Source organism: Cuculus canorus, chromosome 5, assembly GCF_017976375.1.
Source record: "Cuculus canorus isolate bCucCan1 chromosome 5, bCucCan1.pri, whole genome shotgun sequence".
Taxonomy (NCBI): domain Eukaryota; kingdom Metazoa; phylum Chordata; class Aves; order Cuculiformes; family Cuculidae; genus Cuculus; species Cuculus canorus.
This window is the reverse complement of record NC_071405.1, coordinates 54,131,121-54,158,406: the sequence shown is the minus strand read 5'-3', so window position 1 is coordinate 54,158,406 and position 27,286 is coordinate 54,131,121. Positions and strand designations below refer to the sequence as shown.

The following is a 27,286-nucleotide window of genomic DNA, read 5'->3' as shown; positions in this document are numbered from 1 at the left end:
GCTTTTCTCAGAAGTGTGCAACAACTGCTATTGCTGAAATGTCATCTTGGAAATGGCAGTCATTGCTTGTTGCATATAGAATTTTTTTCATCCCAGTAGACTTGCTGGAATTGGTGTTCATACAAATATTTAATACTTTCTGGGTATTAAGAGTGTTAGTGCTGTTAATGGAACAGTTTGTCATTTGCTACTCTGATACGCTTATTGAGTATTCTCCTTTTTTCTTCCATGAAGAAGAGGCAATCCCTTGCAATTATGTCGGGAACGTTACCGGAAGCTCCATCTGCTATGGCAGCAACACTGCATTATAGAGGAGATAGCCAGGAGCCAAGAAACGAATCAGATCTTCTTTGGATTCAACTGGCAACTCCTCTGAGTCTCTTGATTTTTAGTGAAAACTCTTACCTTTGGCAGTGCTTCTGAAAAGGAAAGGAGGGTGGCAGTAAGTAATCTACTCTTGAGTGTTCAGACACAATTGATGGATTCTCTAGGTTGGATATATTACCAATACATTGAAACAGAATCTCACATCATATGTTTTACTTCCCCCCACCAATGGAAAAAAGAAAAAAGGGAAACTGCATTATAGATATAATTATTTTATGTATATAAAAAAATTACTGAACATTCAAGTCCAGTAATATTTCCATTTTTTGAGAGATCGTATTTGTTTCACGTGTTTTGATAAGGACAGCTTCCCAAATGCTGTGCTTCAGGGCATGTACCACATTTCTGTCTCTTCCATGCCTTGAGAATATACCTAAATGGTGTTGCTATGGAAAACCTGTGTTTACTTTCTTCCTGGATTCTTTCCCCAAACTTAGTGAAGCTTTTAAGTAGGTCAAGATCTGTGGCATAGTACTGGAGTGGAAGTGGTGCCAAGCCTTTTAATAGTCTGTAGCAAACAGTACAGTAAACGCTGTTGTGCGGACAAAGCCTGCATTCAGCTATATCCTGGGCTTTAATGAAGAGTTTTCATTAATGAATTCTTTAAAGGATAGGTGTGGGATAAAAGGTGCATTGGGGAATTACCATCTTGCTTGCTGCATCAGAAACTGAAGTCTGTGCTTTTTGCATTGCCAGAACTGCACTTTATCTAATGAATTTGTCCTCTATTAATGTTGTATATCCTAAGAAGTCTAAGGCTATGCCATTTGACTGGGTCGTGGTTAGTTTTACTGATTCTACAGTTTGTCTTCTGAGATTTTTCCTGACAACCAAAATGAAATACTGTTATGGCATTGTAGTGTAGCTTTGCGAGTTATACAAGAGCCAGAGGCTTCAGTAAACTAGAAGACCTTCAAAGCTGTCATTGGACTAAAATTAAGGCCCAAAAGCCGAGCAACTTTTAGAATCAGAAATGGGTTTGTTTGCCCATATTTGAGGAATTTTCCCCTCTTCATCCTCTGTCCACTAGTATTTGGAGCCCTTCCTGCATAAATGAACTTGGGTGTTTTGAGGGGCATGTTCAGCGCTTCAGTGTGGGTTAGAACAGAAAAGGGAAGAAAAGGTGGCTAAGTCTGTACCTTTGCGCTTTGGTAGTTGATAGCACATTGTGATTGAACTCTCTCTCAATGATATGTGACTGTGCTTCAGATCTAAATTTTATTCTGTTTTCAGAATTTCAGATGTAATATACATGAGAGAATTTGTAATGTGATGGGTAAAATGCTTTCCTAGGAAGTACTCTAAATTTCACTGCCCCTTTGCTATTTGGCTGCTTTTGCGTCATTTTAATAAGATTTGCAAGGGGAGGTTTTAAAATTAATGTCTGAGGTTGTTTTTATATGATTTCTCTTTGGTTTTGTTTTTTTGCTACTGATCATATGAGAGACAGTTGAATCACAAATAATTATTTAGATTTTAATATAATTGTTCTCCTAGTTTCTTTTAAACCTTTTAGAGTACATATGAGACCATTTTTAGAGCACCATAACTGATCTAAAAATGGAATACCAATGAACTCAAATATTGTTCTGATGTGAAATACTTTTTTATAACTTTTGCTATAGTCCTCCCCTGGTGATATAAATAGTTGGCTTTGGTATAGTTTTCAGGTATTCTGTTCCTTGGAATTCAGATCATTCTCCTTATTTTGATTCTTTCAGATTTTAAGTCTGTATATGAAACTCTCTAAAGACAAGGGTTAGTTCTGATAGTCTTCTCTAAAGTGTATTTGAAACACATACTGAATTTAGAAGAACAGTTGTCATGAAAACTTGCTTCACTGATTTCTAAGGTCATCAAAACACTTGTTACCAACAAGAATACTGGATTAAGACTGGCAGATATATGCCTTGTTGATACCAAAACTGTGTTCACTTACTGTTTCCCTCTGATATTTACCTATTCATTCATCAAAAAAATTCAGTTACTTTGCACTTCATCAATACAAAAATTCTGTTACAAAGAATGCAGTGAGATCACTTTATTTTGTTTTCTGTCTGAACTGTAGTTTGTAAGGACAGGAACTGGTCTGAGCAGGTGAGGTCATGTTTAAAGCTCTAGAAATATCTTTGTTGCTGAAGTGGGAGAGGCGAAATGCATCTTTCTGTAAGTTTGCACATACTAGTTTAGCAAATGGGCTCCCACATCACTCACTAACTAGTGTGGTCATCTTTCATTTCATAAATTACTATGCATTTTTGTTCACTGTGAGTATACTCTGTATGTAGTGATCGCAAGATGCTTACACCACTGGTTTCTGTTCCATCCAAGCTGACCGAAGAAGTTATTTGATAATGCACATATTGGTATCTTTAATTGCAAAAATGTAAATTTGAAACTTGTATAATGTTCTTGTGCTTTTGAAATAAAATATCTTGTATATGTATATTTAAAAAAAGGAAATAAAGTAACTTCTCATAGATGATTCAGTTTTTATTTGGAGTCACTTTGACACTTCACGGTTCATTTTACAAGTGCACTATAGCAGCGTCTGTCATTATGGAAAAGGGGAAGAGTTAGTAAATGGTTTGTAAGCAACACCAGTTACCCCTGTTGGCTGTATCATCACATTACCAGTTAGAAATGGCGGCAAACTTTTTCTTATTGAAAGAAATATTCCACTAGAAAGTTGTCCTGCTGTTTTACAGATGCAGAATCTTGCAGTGTCTATCTCTATTTGTAAAAGAATTTAATATTTAGGTGTCTCTAAACTGATCAGTTCAGTGATTCTGGTTTTGTGGCTTCTCCAAGAAGAATTGGCTGTACTGTCTGTCAGATACTTCACCTCTACAAAGGGGAAGTTTGTGGTGTTGGTCTCCTAATGTGGTGTGTAATGCTTACTTTTTTAAAAAAGAATTGTTTTATTACAGAGCTAAGAAAACAGCCAAGAAGTCTCTTATCCAGAAACAGCTACTGCTTCCTGCCCCTTTTTATGTTACAGACTGCTGGCTGTCATCACTTTCTCACTGCTTTGTCGTAGCTTTGGTCACCATTACGCTTACAGAGTTTGGATGTTAATGGTGTTGCTTTCTATGCTCATTCTTAGTAAAGAAAATAGATTTTAAGAACCATTTCCTGAAAAAGTATGAGGTAAGGGCGAATAGACAAAAGCCCACCAGCAAAAATGTTCTAAAGAACATTGGAACAAGAAGCCCATTCATGAGAGAAAAAAGAAAACTGGGAAAAAGCCACGGCCCCATTTCTTGTGCAGGAAAAATCTCACCGTGCAATGTACAAATGTACAGAACAATATACAGGAGGATTTGGGCCATCATATGCACTGCTTTATAGTTGAAATCAACTTTGTTACATAGAGAATATTCTTGAGTATTTACGATTGTAATCTAGTCAGACTCATGCTGTGACATCTAAATTTGCTCCTTAGTTTCTTCAACCTATTACTTGACAAGATCATCAAAGATAATTTTTTTATTTCTGTGGCAGAGTTTCTTCTATTTGTTTTCCTCTGTTTTGCAAGTTGGCTAAATTTGGGGTTTGATAGAGAAAACAAGTGGATAAAAATGAAAATCCACTTCTATACAAGTCTCTCAAACCCATTTTTTTTCTAATTTTAGCTACATTTCTCTAAACTTACACTTTCAAACACACTGAATGTACATGAAAGAGAAGACTTGTAAAGGAAATGTGCGTTGAAGGAGAGTGTGGTGAAATGCAAAGGTATTATATACGTTTTATATATAGTGGTAAGACGAGATCAGGTACAAAGTTGAACAGGAAACATTAAAACTGGACCCAAGTTTTCTTTGTATTTCTGTGTGACTATTGTTCATGAGAGCACTGTCAAAAAAAGGACTACAGTTTGTGCTGTTTAATTACAGTTTGTCGAACACCTTAGAATGCATCAGACTTAACTTTAGGCTTTGTGTTTTAGTGAGCCTCAATAAACTGTTGTGAAGCAGGTAGTGGGGACTGTGGATTTCATGGTCAGTTCAAGTCCTCGCTGTATTTGTTAAGATCTGTGGTTAGTCTTTTTCAGCAGACTGCAGGATGTTGTGTCTCCTTCCTCTTCAATAGTGCCTGAAATGTAATATTGGCCTCTTTGGGTACAAGTACTGGGATATGGTCTAGTGCCTGGAGAGAGGTCATCCCCATGTACCAGAGTTTCTGCCTGAAGGTTACCCTGAACAGACCATGACAACCTAAGGAATAATCTACTCGAGATGATAAAAAGCCTCCAATCTTCTTTCATCTCAGTTTTCTTTCCGAGCATCATGCTGACATTTACTAAAAGTGGCAAAACCAATGTGTCTCAGTCTCATGATACTGGAAATGATCTAGGAATATTTATTTTCCCAACTCAGACTTCCATGGGACTTCCTTGAGAAATACAATTTACATACTCCAGGCAGTCTGCCTCAGTTACTTGATATACAGGAGCAGTATAAGATCCATGTAAGTGATAGTCTCCTCATAAATAAGGACTTCCCTTGTGTTCTGTGAGCTTCACGCCCTTATGGGTGTTTGCTAAACTCCAGAATGCTGCGTGCAAAGCCTCAAACATTCCCATAGTGGGAGACTGATCGAAATTACATGTAGCAAATGATTTGTAAGACTTTAAATATAATAAATCTTGTGTTGTAAAGAGCAGTTTGATTGTACGTGCCATTAAAAAAAAACAGCTTTGCCGAAGGGAGGTTTCTAGCTTCTGGGGAAATGTGCTGTGTTTGTTTCTTGAATATGAAAACTCTAAATGTGCTGTATTTGTATATTTCTTAATATGATCGTTATTGTTTTTTTATATTGAATGTATAGAGCAAGTGTTTTCGGTGGTAATCAGAAAGCTTTAAAGGAAGAGCGTTGTAATTGCAGTTTCTACAGGAACTGTCATGATGCCTGCACCAGAAAGTGAACATTGAAATATTTCAGTTATTTTTAGTGACGAACTTCACGAAGATAGTTTTATGCATAGGTGAGTTCTATACTCTGGAAGTTGCTATTGTACAAATGTATTGTTATTAATTCTGAGTGGATTAAGCAGTGATAACAAGTAGGATAAGAGGTGTCCCCCAAATCGTATTTATTTCTGTATCTGAGCAGATGCTCTGGCTTAAAGGCTTGGCTCGCTAATGCCATCTTTGTCTTTCTAAATTACGGAGAATTAAAGATGGGGTCTGTGCTGATACTTCAGTTTGTTTTCTTGGTCCCATGGCTGTAATCTTAAATAGTCCGGGAAACACAAACTATTGTGCCAGGTGCTGTAATGGAAGCGGGATCTGTAGGATGCCCTTTGAGTGTCCGAGGAAACTAATAATGCCAAGAAGAAAGCATTTGTTTAGTCAAGTAAAATTTAGTCTGATTACTGTGAAATGAGCTGTCATCTTTTTGTAACCCATCTGGATCAGTGGGGACTCTGAATGCCTGTACAGAATAGAAATGATCAGTCTAATGACTAAGTAATTACTGGTAACAGTCAAGACAAGGGCGCTTCCCTGTGAAAGGTGTGCTGATACTCGGTGATCCCACTGCTGGCCCCTATTGCAGGTTTTGGCAGCTCACTGATAGACAAAGGTTAACTTGCCAAATATTAACTAATCTTTTATGGTAAAATGTGGTCTCTTTGCAAATGAGTTGTGTGGGGGCCAGGAAAAATAGCCAGATGGTTACACCTGCTCTTTATGTTAATGTGCTACAGTAACTACTGCATGAAATATCTGTGTCTCTACAGAGATGCTCAGGCTGGATGATCCTTTTAGTTAGCTCTTCCTTCCAAATCTATTCTTGACAAACGCATCATACAGGGACCTCCACCAGAGAGTTACCAAAAGAATAAAATCGCATCTGTTATAGTTCTGCAAGCTGAATAGATTACCTAGAGATATTTTTTCTTTTTAAATGATGCAGGATGTCAGGTTTCATCTGCTTCTACAGTTAAATGTGTTTTGCCGTGAGGAAATACTTTCTAAAATACAGAGTAAGCTTTCCTTCTTTCTCCCCCCGACCTTTTTTTTTTAAAAAAAAAATTTATAGTCTTATTTCCTGTTTTATAACCTTTTTCATCAAGCTGAACCATTCCTCTTTTATGTTTATTTTGCATTTTTTAAAATTTGCATTTTCTTTTTCCTCTTGATTCAATTTTTTCCTAATGAAACAAATCTCCTGTAGATACAATTCGGGTTTTTCTTCTCTCAGGTATTTCTGATTTTCTTAGACCTTCTGGTTACTGAGCAACTGAAGACTGGTTTTCCAAATGCAGATAAACTGAAATTGTTTTGAGGAAGTGATTGCTGTTGACTGACATGTGTAGCACTTTGAGTACTCATATGAAAAAAAGAAAGTTACATTTTTAAAACTCATATTCTATTGCAAAGTCTAATTTGTAGTACATAACTCTCTTTATCCTTGATCTCTCAAGGTAGTAAAATTTTTCACGTTCATTCTTTTCCAGTATGTATGAGCTAATTTTAGTGCTGCTGATAAGGCTCAGGACACTGTTGTGCTCTGCAACACCACCACCACAACAGACTGCGATGCAGTAATCGTATTTTTGGTTCTCAAAAATAGTTTAAGAACTTATGTACCAGTTAAGCTTAATTTCCATACTTGACAAAGTAATTGAAATCAAGAATAGAAGCAGACACATAGGTAAATGCAGTGCAAAGGGAAGTTTCAGCTTACAAATCTGATCTAATTGTTTTAAGGAATCAGTGAGCGTAGTGAGGATGTTGAGCCAGTCAGTATAATGTTGAATAAAAACCCTTTGAATAGTGTCCTCCAGTGAACTCCTAAAAGAAGCTGTCATGACATAAAAAGGAAGAACCAGTTTAGCGACAAAATAAAATATTAAATGGTGTATTTTCAAAATGGAAGAAGCTTAAAAACTGAATTCTACAGAAATCTGCATATTTTTTCCTGTTCAACATTTTCAGAAGTGAGTTGAGGAGGTGAATTACAAAGTGGCAAATTCTGCCAACAATACATGGTTGTTCAGTTAAAAAGCCAATTTTGAGTGCTTACAGTAGGCCGTTATGAAACTTAGTGTCTGGATAATAACAAGATTTAGTTGTGCTACATGCAAATTAATGGACCTAGGCAAAAACTGACATCTCACAATATGGCTTTATATTTTTATCAATGATTTTTCTTAGCGTTTTAATGGATAGTTCTTGAAACGTTTTCTCAATGCTCAAAACCAGTCAAAACAGCAAGCAGTGACAGGTATTCTTAGCAAAAGAAAAGGGAAACATTTTTAGTTCATGATGTTTTCAACTCTGCACACGTAGTGCTCTTTGTTTAAAAATACTAAATAGGGGAGAGTTAGAAAATTATTGAAGTTGTGAAACAACTTCTGTAGAAGGAAAGATTAAGAGGCAGCTTCTTCTAACTTGGAAAAGGTTGTAAAATCAGAAATGGCTTAGAGGGAATAAATAAGGAATGATCATCAGTTGTGTCTTGTAGCATGGATTAGGGGGTACCCAATTATGTTGTCAGGGAGTCAACAAGCAAAGAGAGAAGCAGTTTTTTATACAAATTAAAATTTGAAGCTCGTTGTGTTTTGGATATCATAAGCATGAATTCATTTAAAGTACTATGTAAATTTATGGAGGGGCAGAAAGTCCACTGACATTTGTTAAAGCACTGATACAAATACCCTCTCAGTCGTACCAAGATCCCAAACTGCTTTTTCTTGGCAGTTCGGAGGCTAGGAGTTCAGGGAAAGAACTATTTTCTAATGGTCTTGCTTCTCACATGCCTTTGGCAAACCATCTGCTGCTGCAGACAGACAACCCTCTTTTCCCCATCTGTCCAGTTTTATTTTTATCATACTTAAGTATAGACATAAAATTTTAAGCAGTGAAGCAATTGCCTTTGAAATTACAATAATGCATTTAGCCTGCTATGATCATAGGATAGATTTTTATATCACTTTATTTACAGCATAGTATTTTGATATAAGTCTTGATTATTCTAGTGTCATGGGAGAAAACATTGGACAGGTAAAGGATTTTTTTACTGTTACATTTGTACAAAGCGATAACATCTTTTACTTGATTATATACAAAGAATGCACAACCTGTCCAAAGTTATATTCAGACAATGTATTATTTACAACAGTAATAAGTAAAATATTTTGTTTGGTGTTTTGTTGTCTACTCTGTATCTGTATTTTTGCCCTGCTTGCAACTGTTAATGCTGTGTTACAGTCATAGGACATCCTGTAACTATAAGTGCCTTGGATATAGAACGGTTTCACTCCATGCATTAACAAAGTTCCTAGGCTCAGAGCTAGGAACATGGTGGGGGAGCTGTCAGTCTGTCTTTGTCTTCATTGTTTCAAAACGATGCCTTATATTCCAGCCCCTGGATTTACATAGATTCTTTAAAAATTAGCTTTTTAGCATCTAGAATCATCGATGTTTGTTTTATGGGAAGCATTTGTTTGTTTTAAACCTGTGCTATCACATGCTACTTGGAATTCTAATATCCCAGCATCAGCTGTCAATTTGTTTTCTTGAATAGAGAACTTTTAGCAGTTCCCATTGACTTTCAGGAGATGCATGGCAGCTGGCTTTCTTTAAACCATGAGGGGAAAAACTGAAGAGACACTTCAGATTGTTTTAGGGAAAAAAAGTGAAATGTGTGATGCTAGCTTTCATTGCCTTCAACTCCATTTCACCTAGCTAGTAGGATCTTTCAAGAAGGGCTGCAGTGTATGTGTATTTGGGCTACAATTTCCCCTTCCCCAACTGGGACTCAACTGGGACTATTTTAACAGAGCTTACATTTCACAGTTTTTGCATTATTTTGAAGAATCTTTTTATCTAGCATAGTAATTTCTTTTGGGATATTCCCTGCTGCTGGGTTTTCTATAGATGTAATGACAGTAATGACCAAATTTGGTACATAGTAGACTTATCTGTGCGTTAGTAGATGTAGATCCACCCTATGTGGAACATTTTCTCATGTATAATGTTTATTCTGATGCATTTAGGCCATGATAGAAGTATGTAAGCAAGGCAGAGACAGTAGGAAAATTCCTAAAGATTGTTTTGTGCTGTGCCGAAAATTGGGCATTTCACAAGAATTAGTAAAGAAAATACATCCAGTGAAGAAATATCACTATTTTTTGGAGCTGTCACCGGTCTATGGCTTGTTCAATTACCATAGTAATTCTCCTAGTTTTACTTCCCCCACCTCGCAGTGAAAAATCTGGTAACTATAAGACTGTAATATGTCAGAGCTACCCTTGTGATGAAGACTTTGAAGACTTACCTAGCTAGCTGCTGGGATAGATTTTGTTGTAACACTGGGTTTCCCACAGTTTGTGTTTTGAACGTCAATATTGGGGTCGTTCATGCCTGAGACGGTGGAGATCTGGTTGGCTTTGCCGAGGTTCTTAATGATATTGATGTTGTATTTGGCAGTTTCTACAAAGCTGTTTTCCAGTAACCAACCATCTGATTCACCCTCCAGATCTCCTAGCAGAAGGACATTCTTCATTGCTGTTTGTAGGTACCGGACACCAATAAGTACAGAGACCTGTAAGAAACAGTTAATAGTTAAACTGTTTAAATGATTGTCTCAATCCCACCACTAAATCAGCTTTCTGTCCTGTGTGTTTACAGGCCTAATGATTGGTATTGAGTAAAGCAGGCAAATTCTTTATCCCAGCAATATATTTAACCACTCTCCCAATTAATTACATTTTTCTTTGAGTGAAAAATACCAGAGAGATTGATTGAGTCGCTCTCCATTCTTCAGGGTGCATTCCTGCTTGCACATTATTAGCATAGAAATACCTAGAATTACTGGGGAACACTGCAGCCTCAGAGTCTACAACTGATTGCTGTGAAATGGATGATCAATTAATGGAACCATCAGCCTCTGGGAGAAAAAAAAGAGAAATTGTAGTCTATTCATTTCTGTAAACTTTTCCCACTGACCTTGATTAAATTGGTATTTCCTCCAAGGAATTTAATAATTCATATGTAAGCCATGTGTCCTACATGCCAGTGCATTCAAATTAATAACGATGGCTGATAGTAGAGGCTGAAGTATAAGTTTAGGAAAAAGCCCTACTTTCGTAGTTCTGTTGGAGTTGACATCAGCGTGCCCCGCTTGCCAGCATTTAAGGGAGCACAGAGAGCAGGATCGCACCTTTTTCATGTGTTGCCAAAAGCCTTTTGTTCCTGGCACCACCATCCCATCTAGCACTGCTTGTGTAGTTCACTACTGTGAACTATTTTAATTATACTGCTAATATTTATGCCCTAGAGCAAAAACCGGGAAAAAAAACTTATTGCAAAGAAGAGAAACTCATATACTTATGGCTGCGCCACTGAGTGGGTCCTTGCCTACAGAGGACAACATCTGGACAACCTTCTTTACGGGTGCCAGCAGAAACACTGCACCTTTGCAGGCATATGTGCTTGCATGATAAGCAGTCTAATCTATATCTGAGAAGGAATGCTGTGTTTGCAAGTACTACCTACATGAAACTTTGAAATATTAACCCTTATGCTCAAATTTTACTATAAATAAAATGAATGTATTCAGCCGAAGACCTGCTCAGATTTTGCATATTCCTTGTTAAAACTGATTTAAAACAAACCTTGTACCTTTTCCCCTAATATCCTTGTAGTTGTGTCCCCACACTTATCATCCTGTATCTGATTCCAAACGCCTTGGGGAAGGGAACATGCCATAGTCTCTGCAAATATACAAAACAATATAATGGTTCTCATCTTCTATGAGATTTGCTTCTGCTCTGGGGACTTTGCAAAAGTTGTGTGTACTAAAGCAAGTCCTTCTTGAAGTGCTTGTGGACTTAATGGTGGAGACTGAGGCACTTCTCGTAGGTTCCAGCAAAGTTGTTTCCTGTCCTAGAGAGCAGGAAGTCTCTGATTAATCTGACACAGACCATTTTTATGCCTCTTACCTCAAATAACCAAATAAGCAATGCTGCAACACCAATGGATCGCATAATAGCTGTGTAGTAATCCAGCAGAGCCTCTCTGCACCCCTTCACCCAGATATTGAGCTCCTCTGTCAGGAAATCATAGTTGTAGTGAGCACTGTTGTTTGTCAGCTGGTACTGAATACAGGGCCGTGGGGAGCTGGGGTTGCAGCAGCTGAAGGGTACTCCATCCACCAAGAACTTTCCATCAACATTGCTCTTTAGACGGCTGCAACAAGACAGAAAATTTGGGCATTATAAATCTGCCATTAGCAGCAGGCAGTGTCTGTGAGTTTTATAAAAGGGTATAATGCAAGTTAACTGCAATGCAGGCCTCTCCACTGCAACTGAAGGAAAATGGGGATGTATTACCAACTGGAAAAGTTGCTTACTGCAGGAAAACTAAGTTTTTCATTTGCTGTATTTCTGTAAGTGTGGTATCGGCACAGTATCTCACGTGGTTCTTGGTACTGTGCGTGCAGGATGTGAATTCAGTGTTCATGGAGATGTTACCCTTTTGGGTATCTTTGTGCTGAAAGTACTAAAGACAATTTCTGAACTTATTTATCTTAGTGGAACTCTAATGGAGGTTATGGCCCTAGGAATCTTGTGTTTCACTACTCTGGATTGATTTCCAACACAAGCATTCCTGAAGAGAGAACCTAATACAAGAGTAGATTGCATACCACAGGAACCACTGACAGTTGTCTGCTGGTGTTTCATCATTGTGTCCACATGCAAGGGCTGGTTTGAGTTGGATTATCCAACTCACGAGGAAGTTTCTACTTCTTTTAACTATAGTTTTCAAAATTTTGAATTTTTTATTTATTGATGGGAGAGGATATAAGATGCTGAGAGATGCTCTCATGTTTTGAGGGAGTAGCCTCTAAGCATATATCTCTTTTTCATGCCCATTGCTCATGGCTTAGTTCCTGAGACAGCCCCAGAGGTGAGAACCAGAGCCTGTTTGCCTGTTTTAGTGAAGCCCTTCAGCCCTTGTTAGGGAGCCACAATGCATGAAAGACAACTTTCTCTTAGATATCCAGCTTTCAGCATTTACTAATAGTAGAATTCTTAATATTTTCCAAAACATGTCCTCGTTTATTAACAATTACAAATCACATTTTACTGTTCCACTACACATGATCTAAAAAGGGAAACAAGTCACCACAAGAAGCTCATCAGGTGAACAGAAGAAGCAGAAACTCTGTAGTCCGGTGTTTTTCCAGCATTTTAGGACTAGGAAGCTCAGTATTTGTGACTGTGCTGCGCTGGCAGAATAATTGCCTTAATTTTATAATTTTATTGCTGTGGGCCTGCTAAATACAACCTCCTTTTCTGTTTTCCTTTATTTTTTTTTTTTTCTTTAGAGGTGGTGGCAGTGGAGTGTTTTGTTTTACATTAACAAAAACCTTCCTCAAAGATCTTTCCACATAAGTCAGGAAGTTCTTCTGCCATTTCCCATCTAGGAGAGGGTTAGGCATGAATTCTTCTCCATTTTAAAGTCTGGCTTTTTACTTTGTGACTGTCATGTTCCTGGTAATGGCAACAGAACAAAACCAATGAAAAAGAATCCATATAATCCACTGACTTAAATGTGCAAGTGGTGTAACGGGCATAGGCAAATCCATTCACTGGGGGAAAAGACGGAAGGGAGCCAGAGAGGTACAAAGCAGAAGGCTCAAATGTGGGAGGAGAGGAAGGCCAGCACGTTGTGCGTGGGGAGATTTTACCTGGGCCAGTGCAATGCCCTGTATATTTCAGTGGCGTGACCCAAATATACAGCATCAAAATGGTTAAAATATATGGTCTTTTAAACCAGGTCATAAGCTATTCTTTTGCTCCCAAGCACCGATTTAATTATTTTTTTCTTCCTGCCATGCGTTATAAAGAGAAAGCTTCTTTCTTCTGCCAACAGCAGCAGTTTCCAGAGTTGGTTTACATCTCCCTGCCAATGTCTTTCCTCTACTAGTGGCAAATTAGAGAATGATGTATTTTGGTACTGTTGGAAGGGAAGACCTCAGTAATAGAGCTGAGGGAGCGAGACATTCACTATTTGTTATCGCAGTTCAAAGTTGTTATGGTATTGTAAAACTAAACTTGCTTTTGAGACTATAAAATGATGATATTTTTTTTTCCCAACCAAAGCAATGGTAGGATTTTACCGCTATAACCTGCTTCATTCTCCTACCATTCCCATTGGTTCTCTCCATGTCTTGTCACCTTGTGGCAGTGGAGATACAGATGAGAGAGGATGGAAGAGGATTATGAAAGAAGGTGAAAAGTTCAGTTTTGTGAAGGTTACACGCGAGTTGACAGCATGTCAGTTCTCACCTACTTGGTGGATTAAGAGGCAAAGTACTAATTGATATACAGTACAAATTGAAACCAAGGAAAATATTTGATTTCTTTGCCATCCTTCGTGAATATAACCAACTGGACTTCACTTCCAACAATTCTGTATCCAATGTTTCACTACCAGATTTTGGGAAATCATCGTATAATTTAGTTACACAGCACCAACTTGGATTTTAGCAATCCAGATGGAATTATCCAATATATGTACAGTAAAAGAAATTCTGCAGTGTAATTAATTCCTTCACACACATCTCACTGGCATCTTCTGCCTATGTGGGGCAAAAATTAGCTGACTATATATTTTCAAAATAATGGCAGAACACAGGTGACTCCGGAAAAGAAAATGGAATTTAGCTAAGACTCTGGGTAAAACATTACTGTTTCTACGTGTCTCACAGAAAGAAAAGGCAATATATTTTACTTTTACCTTCACAATAAGATCCTGCTCTTAATTTCCTGTGGACCATCTTTGTTGCCATGACATTTTCAGTGTAGAAACAGAATTTAAAACACATTTTAGATCAGTCTGCTTTGTGTCACTGTTGCTTTCAAAGTTCTTTCTCAAGAATGCTTGATCTAAAGTTTTGCTTTCTTTAGACAGCCAACTGCTTTACGCCCTCTTGTCTGTATTCTCCTAGCTCCTGTCCTCTAGTATGTTTGCAGCTCTGTATATATGCTTTGCTATGGTGGCAGTTTCAAGCTGCAAATTCTGTGAAAATAAGATCTTTGGCCTTTCTTCCTCTGGCTTTATTGTCACTGATTATTGAGTTCAACAAAAAAGAACGTTTGACAAATACCAGTCAAGCTTTTTGTGTTTGTGTTTCCCAGGAGCTACTTTGCTCCATTCAGTGAAGGCTTTTCTTTTCAACTTTAGAAAAATGATTATGTATTGGATTGTCAACTTTTTAATTTTGTTATTGTTACCTTTTCTATCATGTGTAAGAATCACCACACTCTTTTTTTCTTGAGCATATATTTTCACAATTGCTACATCACGTGAAGCACCACCAACAAAAATTTCAAGGATTTTTCTCTTTCTTTTTTCTGCAGTATACGTGGTGTTGGCAGCTTCTCACATGTGAACATATAGGTTTGAACCTAGGTTGACAAAGTCTAATATCTTGAAGAAAAAAATCTTTGTGATTAGGTTTTATTGCACAATGTATTGATAGCATAATCCTTTTTTCTTTCCATTATCAGCTCACTAGACTTGATATTTTGAAGTAGCTAATCCACCACATTAAAAAAGCAAAGATACACTTTTGCTTTGCTTAGCATCTCTAAAAAGTTACAGAAAGGCAACTTTTGATTGTTCATGTTAGCATATTTTGTGAGTAATGTAGCCATTCTACGTTCTTTCGATTAAGAGACAAAGGGAGACAAAGGTCCAGTTACAACTAGCATCTACTTTGCTTTCTTGAATGAGTTTTTCTCCTAGAATTTTTTTTTTATGACGAGTATATACTTACTCCAGAACTTCCTTGGAAGCCATATTCAGATAACGAGCAGATACCCACTGAATTTCAAACCAGTCTCTAAAGCCATTGTTTCCACAGCATTGGAATCCAATTTGTAACATATCCACTGTTTTCTTTAAGAAACATCGCCCGGGTATGTCAGTGTCCTTATAGAACTTAATAGCATCCCTCAGGCCCAGATACAGAGACTCTTCCAGCTCGTTCCTCATGGTATAGCACATCAGAGCACCCACCAGGATGCAGAAGGTAAAACAGAAGGTACATACGATGTACGGGAGCATAACTAGTTTCCATCGAGAGAACTTGTTAGCATCTGAGCAGTCATAGCAGATTTTGCCACCCAGAAAGTTGATGATACATGCTATGACCCCTACAGAGATCAGCATGTTGGGGACAGAGTTGACATCCCCCTTTGCCATCACTTCATTGCGTTTCTTGATCTCTATTTTCAGAAAGAGGCCAAGACTGAAGAGAATGATCCCACTCACTACAGAAACCCAGTTGAGGATCCACAAGATCTGAGCCAATTTGTCCCTCTTAGTTTTGGTGAATTTTACTTTGAGGACAGCCATGGTCAGATGAGCATTAGGAAAAGCAGCGTAGGTCAAGAAAAGCTTGAAAGCTGATTAGGAGCATGTATCCAAGGCATGTGGTAGAAATCTGAAGAAGAGAGAGAGAGATTACTGTCTGTTTGACTAGGTATTTATAGAGACTACAGAAAACTTCCTGTACAGCCTCCTGCGCTCTGAGTCCCGCCAAGGGAGTGCCCAGCAAAACTTATTGCTTCAATTTCATGTAACGGGAGTAATTTATTTAAAAAGAAATAATCTAAGAAACAACTAGAGCAATTAAAAACAGGTGAACAGTAGAACCAAAGCACCCTGGCTTCCTATGGATTTTTGTCGAGTAACTTTCTGTGTATGCTTTCTTACGTCTAGAAGTGAGCTATTCTCTCTTTCCCTCCTGGAGACTCATGGTGCCTTTCCCTTCTATTTGTTGCTTGTATTTTCTTGATGATTCTAGGAATTAATAACTACTGTGTTACAGTCAGATTTGCATTCAAAAGTTGAACGAGCAGGGCAAACAAGCAGATGCATACAACATAATCACGTAAGCTTTTTCTTCCATATGGAAAAAATTGTGAAAATAGCTCTAGAAACACAACATCCTGTGAGTATTTTTAGTCATTTCATGGATTATGTGCAGTAAAACATGATTTTACTCACAAAACCCAGTTTTATTTCTGTAATCATACTACTAAGATATGATCACTCTGGCAAAAACTGCAGGGGGAACTGACTGTGATTATCCACAGACACAGAATGTTCAATGAATAGTTAAACTATCAATAACTGTACTAGTTTTCTAGAAAATGCTATCAAAATTTTATTAACTTTTAAATGCTGTCACCCAAATATATTACTGGTGAAGAAACCACCCTGTACCACTTTTTTTCCTCTTGATCTGGCATAAAAGCACTATGATTTTTTCTACAACTAAGAAAAAACACAGCATTTTAAGATGCTCTATTTCTTTCTCTGCCTGCCTGGTCTTCCTTTCTTTCTGAAAGTTCTTATTAAAAAGAAGTGGTTGGATTAGCATGATGTATTAAATGAGGCCTATTTAATCTTTAGGGAATCACTGTTTCTGTCTTAACCTCTGCTCCTGCACCTAAAGTTTCTTGTTCTTTATCTTTGGTCCAAGAACTGTGACAATTGCATCTTATTCCAACCTTTCCACTGCAGACTGGTTTTCTTTCCAAGTCCCCCATACTCCAGGCAGAATCCTACACTTAATTCTTGGTTGCACTTTCTGCAATAACCTTGACTTCTTCACCAACCATTGGAACTGCTTCCGCTCTCCCAAGCAAAGAAGACTCTGCAGCCCAAGGGATGCCACAATAATTTTTTGAAAGGGAACCATTTGAAAAATGTCAGGAAACCACTCGTGTGTTTAGTAATTTACATCTTGTGTATTTTATTATCTTGTGTTTGATACACCTACTATTATGCTATTAATGGTCCTTTAATAACTTTCCCACATGATCTACAGACTCTTATTTTTCTCTCCAAAGATCACAATGATGGGCATAGATTATATTCAGAGAGAATTGCCCCCCTGCCAAGTTTCAAATCTGATATTTCAAGGTTGATAGCTTCTCTGACTTCTGTGTTTCAAGATCTGTCGTCTTTTTCCCAACTATTAGTGAAGAAAAAGATACCATCTTTCCCAGCACTCTTAACCTTGCTTCTCTGCATTGCTGCTAACAGTTTCTCCTTTTCACTAGAAAGCAGCTAATAACATCCAAGATCTGGTAAAAGCTGGAGACAATGTTTTTGGCGTATGTGATGCAGATGCAGAACTATGCTGCACTACCTCAGGATCAAACCATGAAGCTTTACGCTTCTTCAGTGCTTCTGATGCTTTGCGATTCCCTTTCTTCACCATATGCAGGATTTATGGAGTTGTTCTCTCTTTCCTCCCCAGAAAACCTGCTCTGGGCACAGTGTTGTTTTTATATGATTCTAGTCATACAATTCCACTAATATAATGACATCTATAAACAGTAAAATGCAATCCTGTAAATATGTGGAAAGAGAAGTATAAGCATAATTATTCTTGTATAGCATTTTCTAAGCTAGTGGACTTTACTGCCTAATTTCATCTTAATAAAACAGCATGAAAACCACCTGCAGACAAGCTGTACAGACGTAGGGCTACACCTCTTCACTAAAGGATCCACCACTGCCATGAAGCTTAACTTTAGATAAGCAGATTGTTGTAGAGTGTGATTTAGAAAGGCAATGCTATCCAGTACCTTTATCTGTATATGTCAGAACGAATCAATTCTATTTTGACAAGGAATATGTTGTTCCATTCATATCAGGATATGGTTAGATATCTTCATGCATTTTAATATTAAACCATTTTAATGCCTGTGAGACCTATTTCATTTGCATTGCATTTATTTTCTCCTCCTTTTATAGAAGAAACTAATTCCCCTCAAAACTACTCATCTCTGTATATCTTTTGAACAATACACAGAACAGTGTGCAAAATGCACAGTATTTTTCCTTATCTGTCTTATTTCCAAAAGTGTTGAGGCCAGAAGCTTTCTGACCTTAAAAACAGGGTCCCAGTTTTAATGATTGTTAAGACTGATTATCAGTTATGGTTGAATATTGATTGTGATTGTATTGTGATGATCTTATTGACTATTGATAGATACGTCTGTACAAACGAGCTCAGAGAAGAGTAATTTATAAAATGACAACACTTTCTTTAGGCCATTCTTTTACGACATCCTTCAGAGCTCATTTAAAGGGATCATGCTCTGCCGGCACAGAATTAAGCTTCTGTATGAATTCAGCTGACAGCTTGTCTGCTAAGCCTGGAGACAGTATCTTTGATTGCTTCGCCAGTTAAGCAGTTCATGACTTGAACGGAAATAGCTGTAGATGGCTGCTGCAAATAGCTTTATTTGCCCCTGATACTCAAGTCTCAGAGCTCACAATAGAGAGAATCTGTTGTGAAATTTCCTAGCTGCTGATGCGCAGTTCATGTTTAATGTCCAGTGTATCTGAATGCATCACTCACTGTTCATTTCTATGAAATACCTGTATGTATTTTGCAAAATGCCTCCAAATTGTCAGGCACACGTATAGTGGTGGTGTCACTGACAACACCCTACTTTCCAAACATCTTTTGCTTTAACGTTTGAACAAGTTGCAAATGGTTCTACCTTTACTTAAAATTCATCTACTTGAGAGGCATTTTTTATTTTGGAAGATGTAAATTTGAGATTTGCTGTCATATTCTACCCATAAAGAAGTTTGAAGATGAATTCCATAAGCAGGGAAACATTCAACCTCATGTAGCTATTTTGATATAGCTCCCTCCCCAATCTTCAGATGCCTAAAGATAAAAAAGTGAAAAGTTATGTGCTAGCGCTACTCTCCTAGTAAGTCCTTGCCTCCAGTAATTCTCATATGGTATTTCCAGCTTCCTTGGTGCAAATGTAGTACTGTTAGAAGACCAGATTTCATGGAATGTTCACACCCATCTAACCGAGATACCAATGCCACAGTCCTCCAGTGGTGTAAGATCTGCTGTTTCATTTGAGCCATACTGCCAGAGGAAAGCAGAGGTGAGTGACTGGTTATTGCAGTGCTGTGTCCACTTGTTGACTGACCCTGACCGTCACTGATATACCTGTGATTGCACAAATGATCTCTGTGACAACTGTGCATGCTCTGAAACCTTGAATGTGTCAAGTCTGGGACGGAAGAACAATTTACCTATTCTGTTCATGTGTTCCCAGCTTCTGCACGGATAATTCTCTTGAGATTATTTTTTCCTATGATAACAGTTCACTGATTTTTTTTTAACAATGAGAAGATTTTCTTTCCATCGTAATGAATTTTGTAACTACACCATACGATCATTCTTTCCCTAACTGTTCAATGAAGTATTGAATATATTTATTGGCATAAGATGTATTGTCACATGCATACAGCCACGGAGTAGCACTTTTTGAGCATCCCTGAAAAAAGTTCTTCCAGCTGAAAAAACTGACCTGCAGTTGTAAGTGTCATTGTCTTGCTCTGTAATCCTTATCTATTCTTCTCAAAGTCACACTTGGGTGGGCTACTGTAAACCCACAAATGCTCCCAGGAGTTCAGTGGAACTAACACCTCTATCAAAATTCTTGGAAACACACCTCACTGTTGCACATGAGCCACTCCAGAGATACGAAGCATATACACACAGACATTTTTTTCCCCAGCTATGGGAGAGAAAGCTGGATTTTATTCTGTGAAGGGAGAAATGTTTCTTTCAACAGAAGAAGCCAGACAAACATGGAAATCTTTCACGCTACCAATACTATTCTCAGGCTTCCCTTGTCTAACTCGCTTCAAACACAGCTTCCATCAGCATATGGCAGCTTTTTGCTTCCAAGATTTTGCCACCTACCCTTTCCTTTGCTATAAAATTTGCGTAACTACATAGAATAAGATATAGCACAGCTATTTATTTGTTTATAACAATTACTTCTCAGATGCAAATTGTCCAAAGAAACTTGGCTTGCAATTTTGTCATCAACAAACAAATCTTACCTTACCAATTTCACAGAAATCTGCTATTTTAGCTAAACATACATTCCTACGTGAGACTTATTGTAAAAAAAACCCAAACCACTAACCTGCTTCAGAGGACTGAACAGGATCTCGATACTGGTAACTTGCTGAACACAGGGAAGAAAATACCTGGATCAGGCATCCTGAGGAAGATTGAAGTGCTGATTTCTTGATGTCTGTGTGATCTTCTGCCTTTACACTGACTCACCAGTGGAGATGGAAAAAAAAAAAAAAGACTTCAACTCTCCTGCCCGTGCTAATCTCTCTTTCATCTCTAATCGTACCTAAGAGATTTATTTCCAAGTTCTTATGTCACCAGGTTAAATCCCACAAAACAGGCCAATTAACTGCGTGTGAACTGAGATCTCACCAACAAAATGGATTTATAGTAACTTCTTTTACTTTTCACCACCAGAGGCTTGGGCTAGTAAGCGACAGAGACTGTTCTTCAGTACCTGCTAATGTCTTCATTACTTCTTAACAATAAAAATGGGCCCAAGAGAGAATACAATGAGAATAGTGAAAATTTGTGCTTCTGTGGGAAAGGAAAATCTATCTTAGGCAAGCATCATTTACTTCCACTATGACATGTCTTACCCATCATTACATATTTTGTTGCTTCAGATGGAATTGTCTGTCATCTGTGTATGTATTGCGGCTGTGTCCAAGAATGGAATTCAAGTAACCAAGAGCAATTGGATCATCCTGTATGACTCACAGTAGATTCTGGTTTGGGAAGCTTTCCAGGTTCAAGAACAATCTAGTAGAAACCTCTGTCCTAGACTCTTAAAAGCTTTGTCCCAAGGCAGAAGCAAAGGTGTCTTGTCCTCTGGCATTTTTGAGCCCAGCATGTAGCCGTTTGTGGGATGGACATAGCTGGGTTGAATTGGCAACAGTAGTGGCAACATGGGGAGTCTGCAGTTATACTTGATCAAGTTAGTGGTGATGTTAATACCAGAACTGAATCACTAAGCAGGACCATGTTTGGTCCATAACACATCAGTACAGCAGAGTTCAGTGAGCATGACCGACTGCAAGGGACCCTGCACCAGGGATTCTAATGCATATGAATATTCTTAGAAGCATAAACTGTCCTCTCCCAGCTAATGATGAGTAACAAACTGATACCTTGATATTACTGTAATTCTAACTTGGTATTCTAGCAATATGCCTGCTCACCTCATTTATAGTCTCATGCTTTCAGAAACCCCTCTGCATGCAGTATTATCACACTTATTATCAGGGAAAGATGAAAGTTTTGCAACTCAGTCTACCAGATTTTTGAGTAAAGCAGAGATTATAATATCTAACAACAATATTCTAAGAAGAAAAAAAAAATTAAGACTTGTTCACTTGCCAGAAGTCATTCCATACCTTACTGTGTGGAAGAGGAAGGCTCATAATTGCCAGTGTCACTCTGTGCCTCCACAGGGCAAAAAACTCCAAGGACATGTCTCAATAGGATAAAGTCATACAGTGAAGATCTCTCCCTTTTCATTTTTTTTTCTGATATAATCAAACTCATAACTAATGGTTATGCTGAAAGCTCCATCCAAAAATTCACCGTCTAGTACTGTATGGTAAACTTGGTCAGAGCTGCTTCCTTGATGTGTGTGGGGTCCCTGGAGCCATAAAGGCTCAATGTACCTTTTGCTGGCAACTCCAGTTCAGAAAAATATAAATTACCGTACTTTGAGCTTTTTAAAGAAAGCTTCCAGCTTGCTATCTTGCTTACGTGCTGATGTGCAGCACATTCAGGAAACTTGAGATGGAGAGAATATGTAGTACATCTGTTACCTGTTGGAATTGCTACATACGAGCCACATCAATGTTTGCATATGATCAAACGTACCCCAACTGCATTAAATTAGTCCCATGCACATAGATCATTCATGCTTTGGACTTGTACTCACGCAGACTACAAGGAACTAGATGATCTTTAAGGTCCCTTCCAACCCAAACTATTCTACGATTCTATGAATAGGAACTATTCAAACACGTACCTTTCTGTATAGATCAGCTCTGTGGAGCATATTCAACAGGTATAAGACATTCCTTTTGGACAATGCAAGTACACAAATGTAGACATGTCTCTGGGATTTTGACATATTGCTCTGGCTGCGATGTGATATATTAGAAATGTCTAAAACAACTGTCTAAAGACAACGTCTAAGACAAATGGCTGAAGTCCTTTTCCATTCCCAGAAAAAAATCATATGTGAAACCCACTCCCACATATATGGAACTCCAGGCATATGTTATCCCTGAGCATCAGAAAATGTTGTTGCCCCAGATACTTACTAGTAGAAAAACGCCCCTTCCCTGTTGTTGCTTTGCAATATAAACCTAGTACTTGCGTTCCTGACGGAGAGAAAGCAGAAGATGGCAGTGCTGCTGTACGTAGGTTTTTCCTGCAATGCAAAGTAAGAAGCTTTCTTTTCTCTTAGAGGTCACTCACACAGCTAGTGGACGCTCAGAAATGCAGCATTCTAAGAAATAACCTAAATCCCATCTTAATGCAATTAGAGGTCTGTATCAGATAACGCCGTGTTTTGTATTCAGCCGAGTTGCGTAAAGCAGCCTGCTTTTGCAATAAAGGGTGTTCTGTTACTACAAGCTCAGGAGTCTGTGCCTCAATCCCTTCAGAGGTCAAAGCTACCTGTATTTCCTTGTTCTGTCTCATATTGGGAAATGGTTTCAGTTGCGAAGTTTAATAGTAAAGTTGAATTATTCAGAAATTAGTTTTGGTTTATGGCAATCTGTAACTAACCGTGAAGCACTTTCTTACAGACTTGCTGGGAAGCTTGGGCACCACGATCAGAATGATGGAGTAGCATTTTATAACTTGGCAGGAGCAGTTGTACACGTCAGTCTGCTACATATCACCCAGTAGAAAGAAAATACACACTTTCCTGCTAACAGCAGAGATTCCTGGGCTGGGGCTTTGCGTCTGAAAGAGCTAAATTTCATAAATGTTTGGCCAATTACTTATCTGTTTAGTACCTTTCATATATGAGCCCACAAGCAAGGACAAAGGAGTTATGGATTAGCCTAATTAAGTAGCTAGTTGGGTTGATGCATGCTGCAAAATTTAATTTTACATCTAGTTTCCAAAAATCAATGTTTCACTTTTATATTTGGATTGCTTTCCATTTCATCTTGGATTTAATGTGAATTATAACTAACGATAAGAGATTTTGGACTAATGGCCTAGAATAGAGGTACTTGGTAAGTCTGACACAAGCAGGTATAATACAACCTTTCTTTAACATGTGACTGCTTCAGAGGGAGAGTCCATACTCAGGAAGAGGTTCTCACTGATGTGTCTTAATGGGGAAAGGGCATGAAAAAGGGAATTCAGATCATCTGGGTTTTTTGCTTTTGTAAAGTTGTGAGAGGCATAGTAGGTACCAAGAGGCATTACAAGGCAAATAGAATCAATTGAGTCTTTGCAGAATATTCATCTCTCAATTACGTTTTTTAACTTTTAGGAAGGAAGTAGAGGGGTATCTAGATGATTATGGCTGTTTCAGTTAGGTCATGCTCCCTAAGATAAACCACAACATTTGAAATGTTTATGGAAGTACAGGGTTGGCAGAGGGAATGTCAAAACTCAAAGGGAGAGATAGTAATTTAGAAGAACCCAGTTCACACATTAAAACACCACAAAGCTCATTACAAACTATGTAAATTATATGTTTTTACAGCTATGCACTGTACTAGCTTTACAAGAAGATCTGATGTACTATATTCCATGCAGAACATACATACTATAACTGTAGATCATTTAAGTGCCTGAAAAAGTCACAGATTAATCAGGAATTAAATTAATCAGGATTAAATTAATCAGGAAAAAAAGTATTATAATTTTTCAGATGTTTAAATGTTCTAACAATACAGTTGCTAGAGCCAGTCTCAGACAAAAACGAAATTATAGTGGACTTGTGTGAACTGCACTGCACATACACTGCTAGTCTTCAGGGCTTCTGTATGTTCCAGGAAACACCATGCAGGTACCTATCAAACTGGCTCTGATTTCAATCCATAGGAGCTGTACTGTCCATAACCTCTGAGTCATCCACTCCTGACTCATGGTGAGTCATTATAAATGGAAAACTAAGGCACAAAAATAGTGTATTCACCGTAAAATCAGACCAGCAGTCTATGGTAAAGCTGGAAAGTGAACCTGTATTTTAAATTGGTTGGTAACCTAAAATTTCCATCTTGGCTGTAACTTTTTTCTGAAGACTAGAATCCATTTCTACAGCCTTATTCATCATTAGACCATGCAGCAATCTTGCTTTTCACCTTTGTTCCTTATTCACTATGTATCTTATCATCACAAGCCAACCATTAGGAAGCTTTTTGCAGAATGGAATTATACACCCATTATGAGGGCTCACAACAAAATTGCCCTTAGATAATCAGGTAAAATTTCCTTTTCCTATTCTATATCTCATAGCAGCAGTACTTTGGTGCACTATACTCCAACTGACCCTTCTTCCCCTGGCAAAGTAATCGGACATTCACTCTCACTCAAAGAGACCTCCTATGCTAATCAGGAAGGCTCCCTGTTCTCACTTTATTACAAACCTCACACTGATGTTGTTTTTTACTCTCTAGACACCAATTGAATGGACATCTTGCAGGGAATCTTGATCCTTTCAGAAAGAAAAGAGGAAAAGAGAAAATAGCTAAAGAAAAAAAGAGACTCGACACGTTTCTGAAGCTGTCAGAGTGAGGAAAACCAGCACTCAGACACAGTGCTCTTAGAGCTTTTCTGAAAAAGATCCGAGATCCTTCCGTCCCTTCAGCTGTGACTTCATGCTTATTGACATTCTGTGTCTAGAAATTGTGGTCTATGAAAAAAGATGAAAGGAACTTGGTTTACTTAGTGCAGCAAAGACTGATGGTGAGAGGTGAAAATAGCATTCAAGAAACTTTAAGGTAGTTGCACCGAGGAAGGGAATTAATTCCTTTGGCCATAGGAGAAGTAATGGGTGAAATCTTTCTTTAGCAAGACCAGTTAAAAAGGCCTTAAAAAACTTGATTTCCAACAACAGAGTACTTTCAGAAGAGGTTGACAAATACTGGCCAGAAATGTCGTACAGATAGTTGGTCTCTGGTTTTTCATTTGCTATGAACTGGATACATGGTTAAGCATCTACAAAACTTTATAAGTGGTATCCTGTCTTTGGGCAATGCTTCTTTTGTCCATTGACTTCTGCCAGAAACGTGATCTTACAAAACCTGTTTTCTTTCCTGCTTTTCAGTGAGACAAACTGTTTCCGCCTCCATTTATCTATTCATTACTATTTAGAATTTTCAACAAATTTTAGGATTTGGTGGATGTTCATTTAGTGACTAACCAAACCTATGAATTTTCCATCTCTTGAGAATGAATACTTCTTGCTATTTATCCCTATCCTTTTACTTTTTCTTTCTTTTTCTCTTTTCCAATAATAATTTAATTTCTGACTCTGCACTGTTTTTTATTCTGGAGCTTTGTCTTCTACTCTTGAGTCGACTAAGCAGATAGATTATTCAGAACTTATGACTCATACAGAAATAAATAAATAAATAAATAAATACAGTAACCTGATGTCTAGGGCAAAGAAGTTCCAACGAAAGGATTTGAAATGAAGGAGTCTGCACTTTGCAGGATGAATCATTTACTCCCATACGCATTTATCTGAAGAAAATAACAGCAGAGTTCAGAAGGTCTTCCACATCACATCACATCACCCTTTTTTCACCAGCAGATATATGCATGTTTGTGTATAGGTGTAGTTTTTAAAGATTCCTTGAAGAAATGTTATATCATTCATTTCAGACAAAAAAACAGATGAAAAATCTCACATTTCCCTTACCCAACAAGGAAGAGGATTTCATAGAATCATGGAATCATAGAATGGTCTGAGTTGGAAGGGACCTTAAAGATCATCTAGCTCCAACCCCCCTGCAACAGGCAGGGACACTTTCCACTAGCTCAGGCTGCCCAAGGCCCCATCCAGGCTGACTTTGAACACCTCCAGGGATGGGGCACCCACAGCTTCCCTGGGCAACCTGGGCCAGTGCCTCACCACTCTCTTCAAGAAGAAATTCCTTCTTATGTCTAGTCTAAGTCTACCCCTCTCTAGTTTATACCCATTACCCCTAGTCCTGTCACTACAAGCCTTTGTAAACAGTCCCTCCTTGGCTTTCTTGTAGCCCCTTCAGGTACTGGAAGGTCGCTATAAGGTCTTCTCAGAGCCTTCTCTTCTCCAGGCTGAACAAGCCCAACTCTTGCAAAGTCTGTCCTCGTATGGGAGGTGCTCCAGCCCTCTGATCATCTTTGTAGCCCTCCCCTGGGTCAGTTCCAACAGCTCCATATCCTTCTTATGTTGAGGATTCCAGAACTGGACACAATACTCCAGGTGAGGCCTCACAAGAGAGGAATAATTACCACACAAAGCCAGATACAGTAACAAAATACAGTTGGTTAGAAACTAAGAACAAGGTTATCATTACACTGCAATAAGAAACACATTTTTACATTGAGATAGCCAATTAGAACTAAGAATGTAAAACCTGAAAAAGGACCTAGGGCATAGGACATTTTTTGGCTCAGGGTGACTTTTCCCAGGCCAAATCCATACTATGTATTTGAACTTACCTTCCTGTACTACTGCAAAAAAATCTAGAATAGCTTGATTCCACATTTATGTAAAGATAGAGATTTTAATGTGTTGGTGTTTCTGGGGGTCTGGTGCATTTTGGTTGTTTTTTGGAGGTAGTTTTTGGGTTCTTTGGGCTTTTTTTGTGTTGAAGATATTCAGCATGTTTACACTGACAGAGAAAATGCTGGTATCTGTTATGTTTACCATCATCTTTGAACCAAAAACAGTAAACCAGAAAGCCTTGAAAAGCCTCTTGGTGTCCTTCAGGAGTAGTGAATTTAAAAATATTAG

The 27,286-nt window shown here is 38.1% G+C and overlaps 2 protein-coding genes across 9 annotated transcripts in view; one reads left to right on the top strand and one right to left on the bottom strand.

The window, feature by feature from the left end:
* Positions 1-376, top strand: part of UBR1 (ubiquitin protein ligase E3 component n-recognin 1) — a 63,848-nt gene extending 63,472 nt beyond the window's left edge. For all 5 annotated transcript variants that reach the window (XM_054067216.1, XM_054067214.1, XM_054067215.1 and 2 more), the window contains exon 47: positions 235-376. In XM_054067216.1, the coding sequence (XP_053923191.1) occupies positions 235-376 (142 nt within the window). The remainder of the gene's footprint in view (positions 1-234) is intronic.
* LOC104061907 (photoreceptor outer segment membrane glycoprotein 2) lies at positions 282-20,603 on the bottom strand. 4 transcript variants are annotated; one of them, XM_054067220.1, is made up of 5 exons: positions 20,402-20,565; positions 15,190-15,858; positions 11,345-11,591; positions 9,679-9,945; positions 282-419 (listed from the first exon to the last, which is right to left on the bottom strand). In XM_054067220.1, the coding sequence occupies exons 2-4, from the start codon at positions 15,768-15,770 to the stop codon at positions 9,679-9,681; spliced, it is 1,095 nt and encodes a 364-aa protein (XP_053923195.1). In that variant the 5' UTR covers positions 15,771-15,858; positions 20,402-20,565; the 3' UTR covers positions 282-419. The 4 variants fall into 4 exon arrangements, with proteins under 4 accessions (XP_053923195.1, XP_053923193.1, XP_053923194.1 ...); XM_054067218.1 differs by lacking the exon at positions 282-419 and adding an exon at positions 3,631-5,712; XM_054067219.1 differs by lacking the exon at positions 282-419 and adding an exon at positions 3,631-4,485.
* Positions 20,604-27,286: the final 6,683 nt, after the last annotated feature.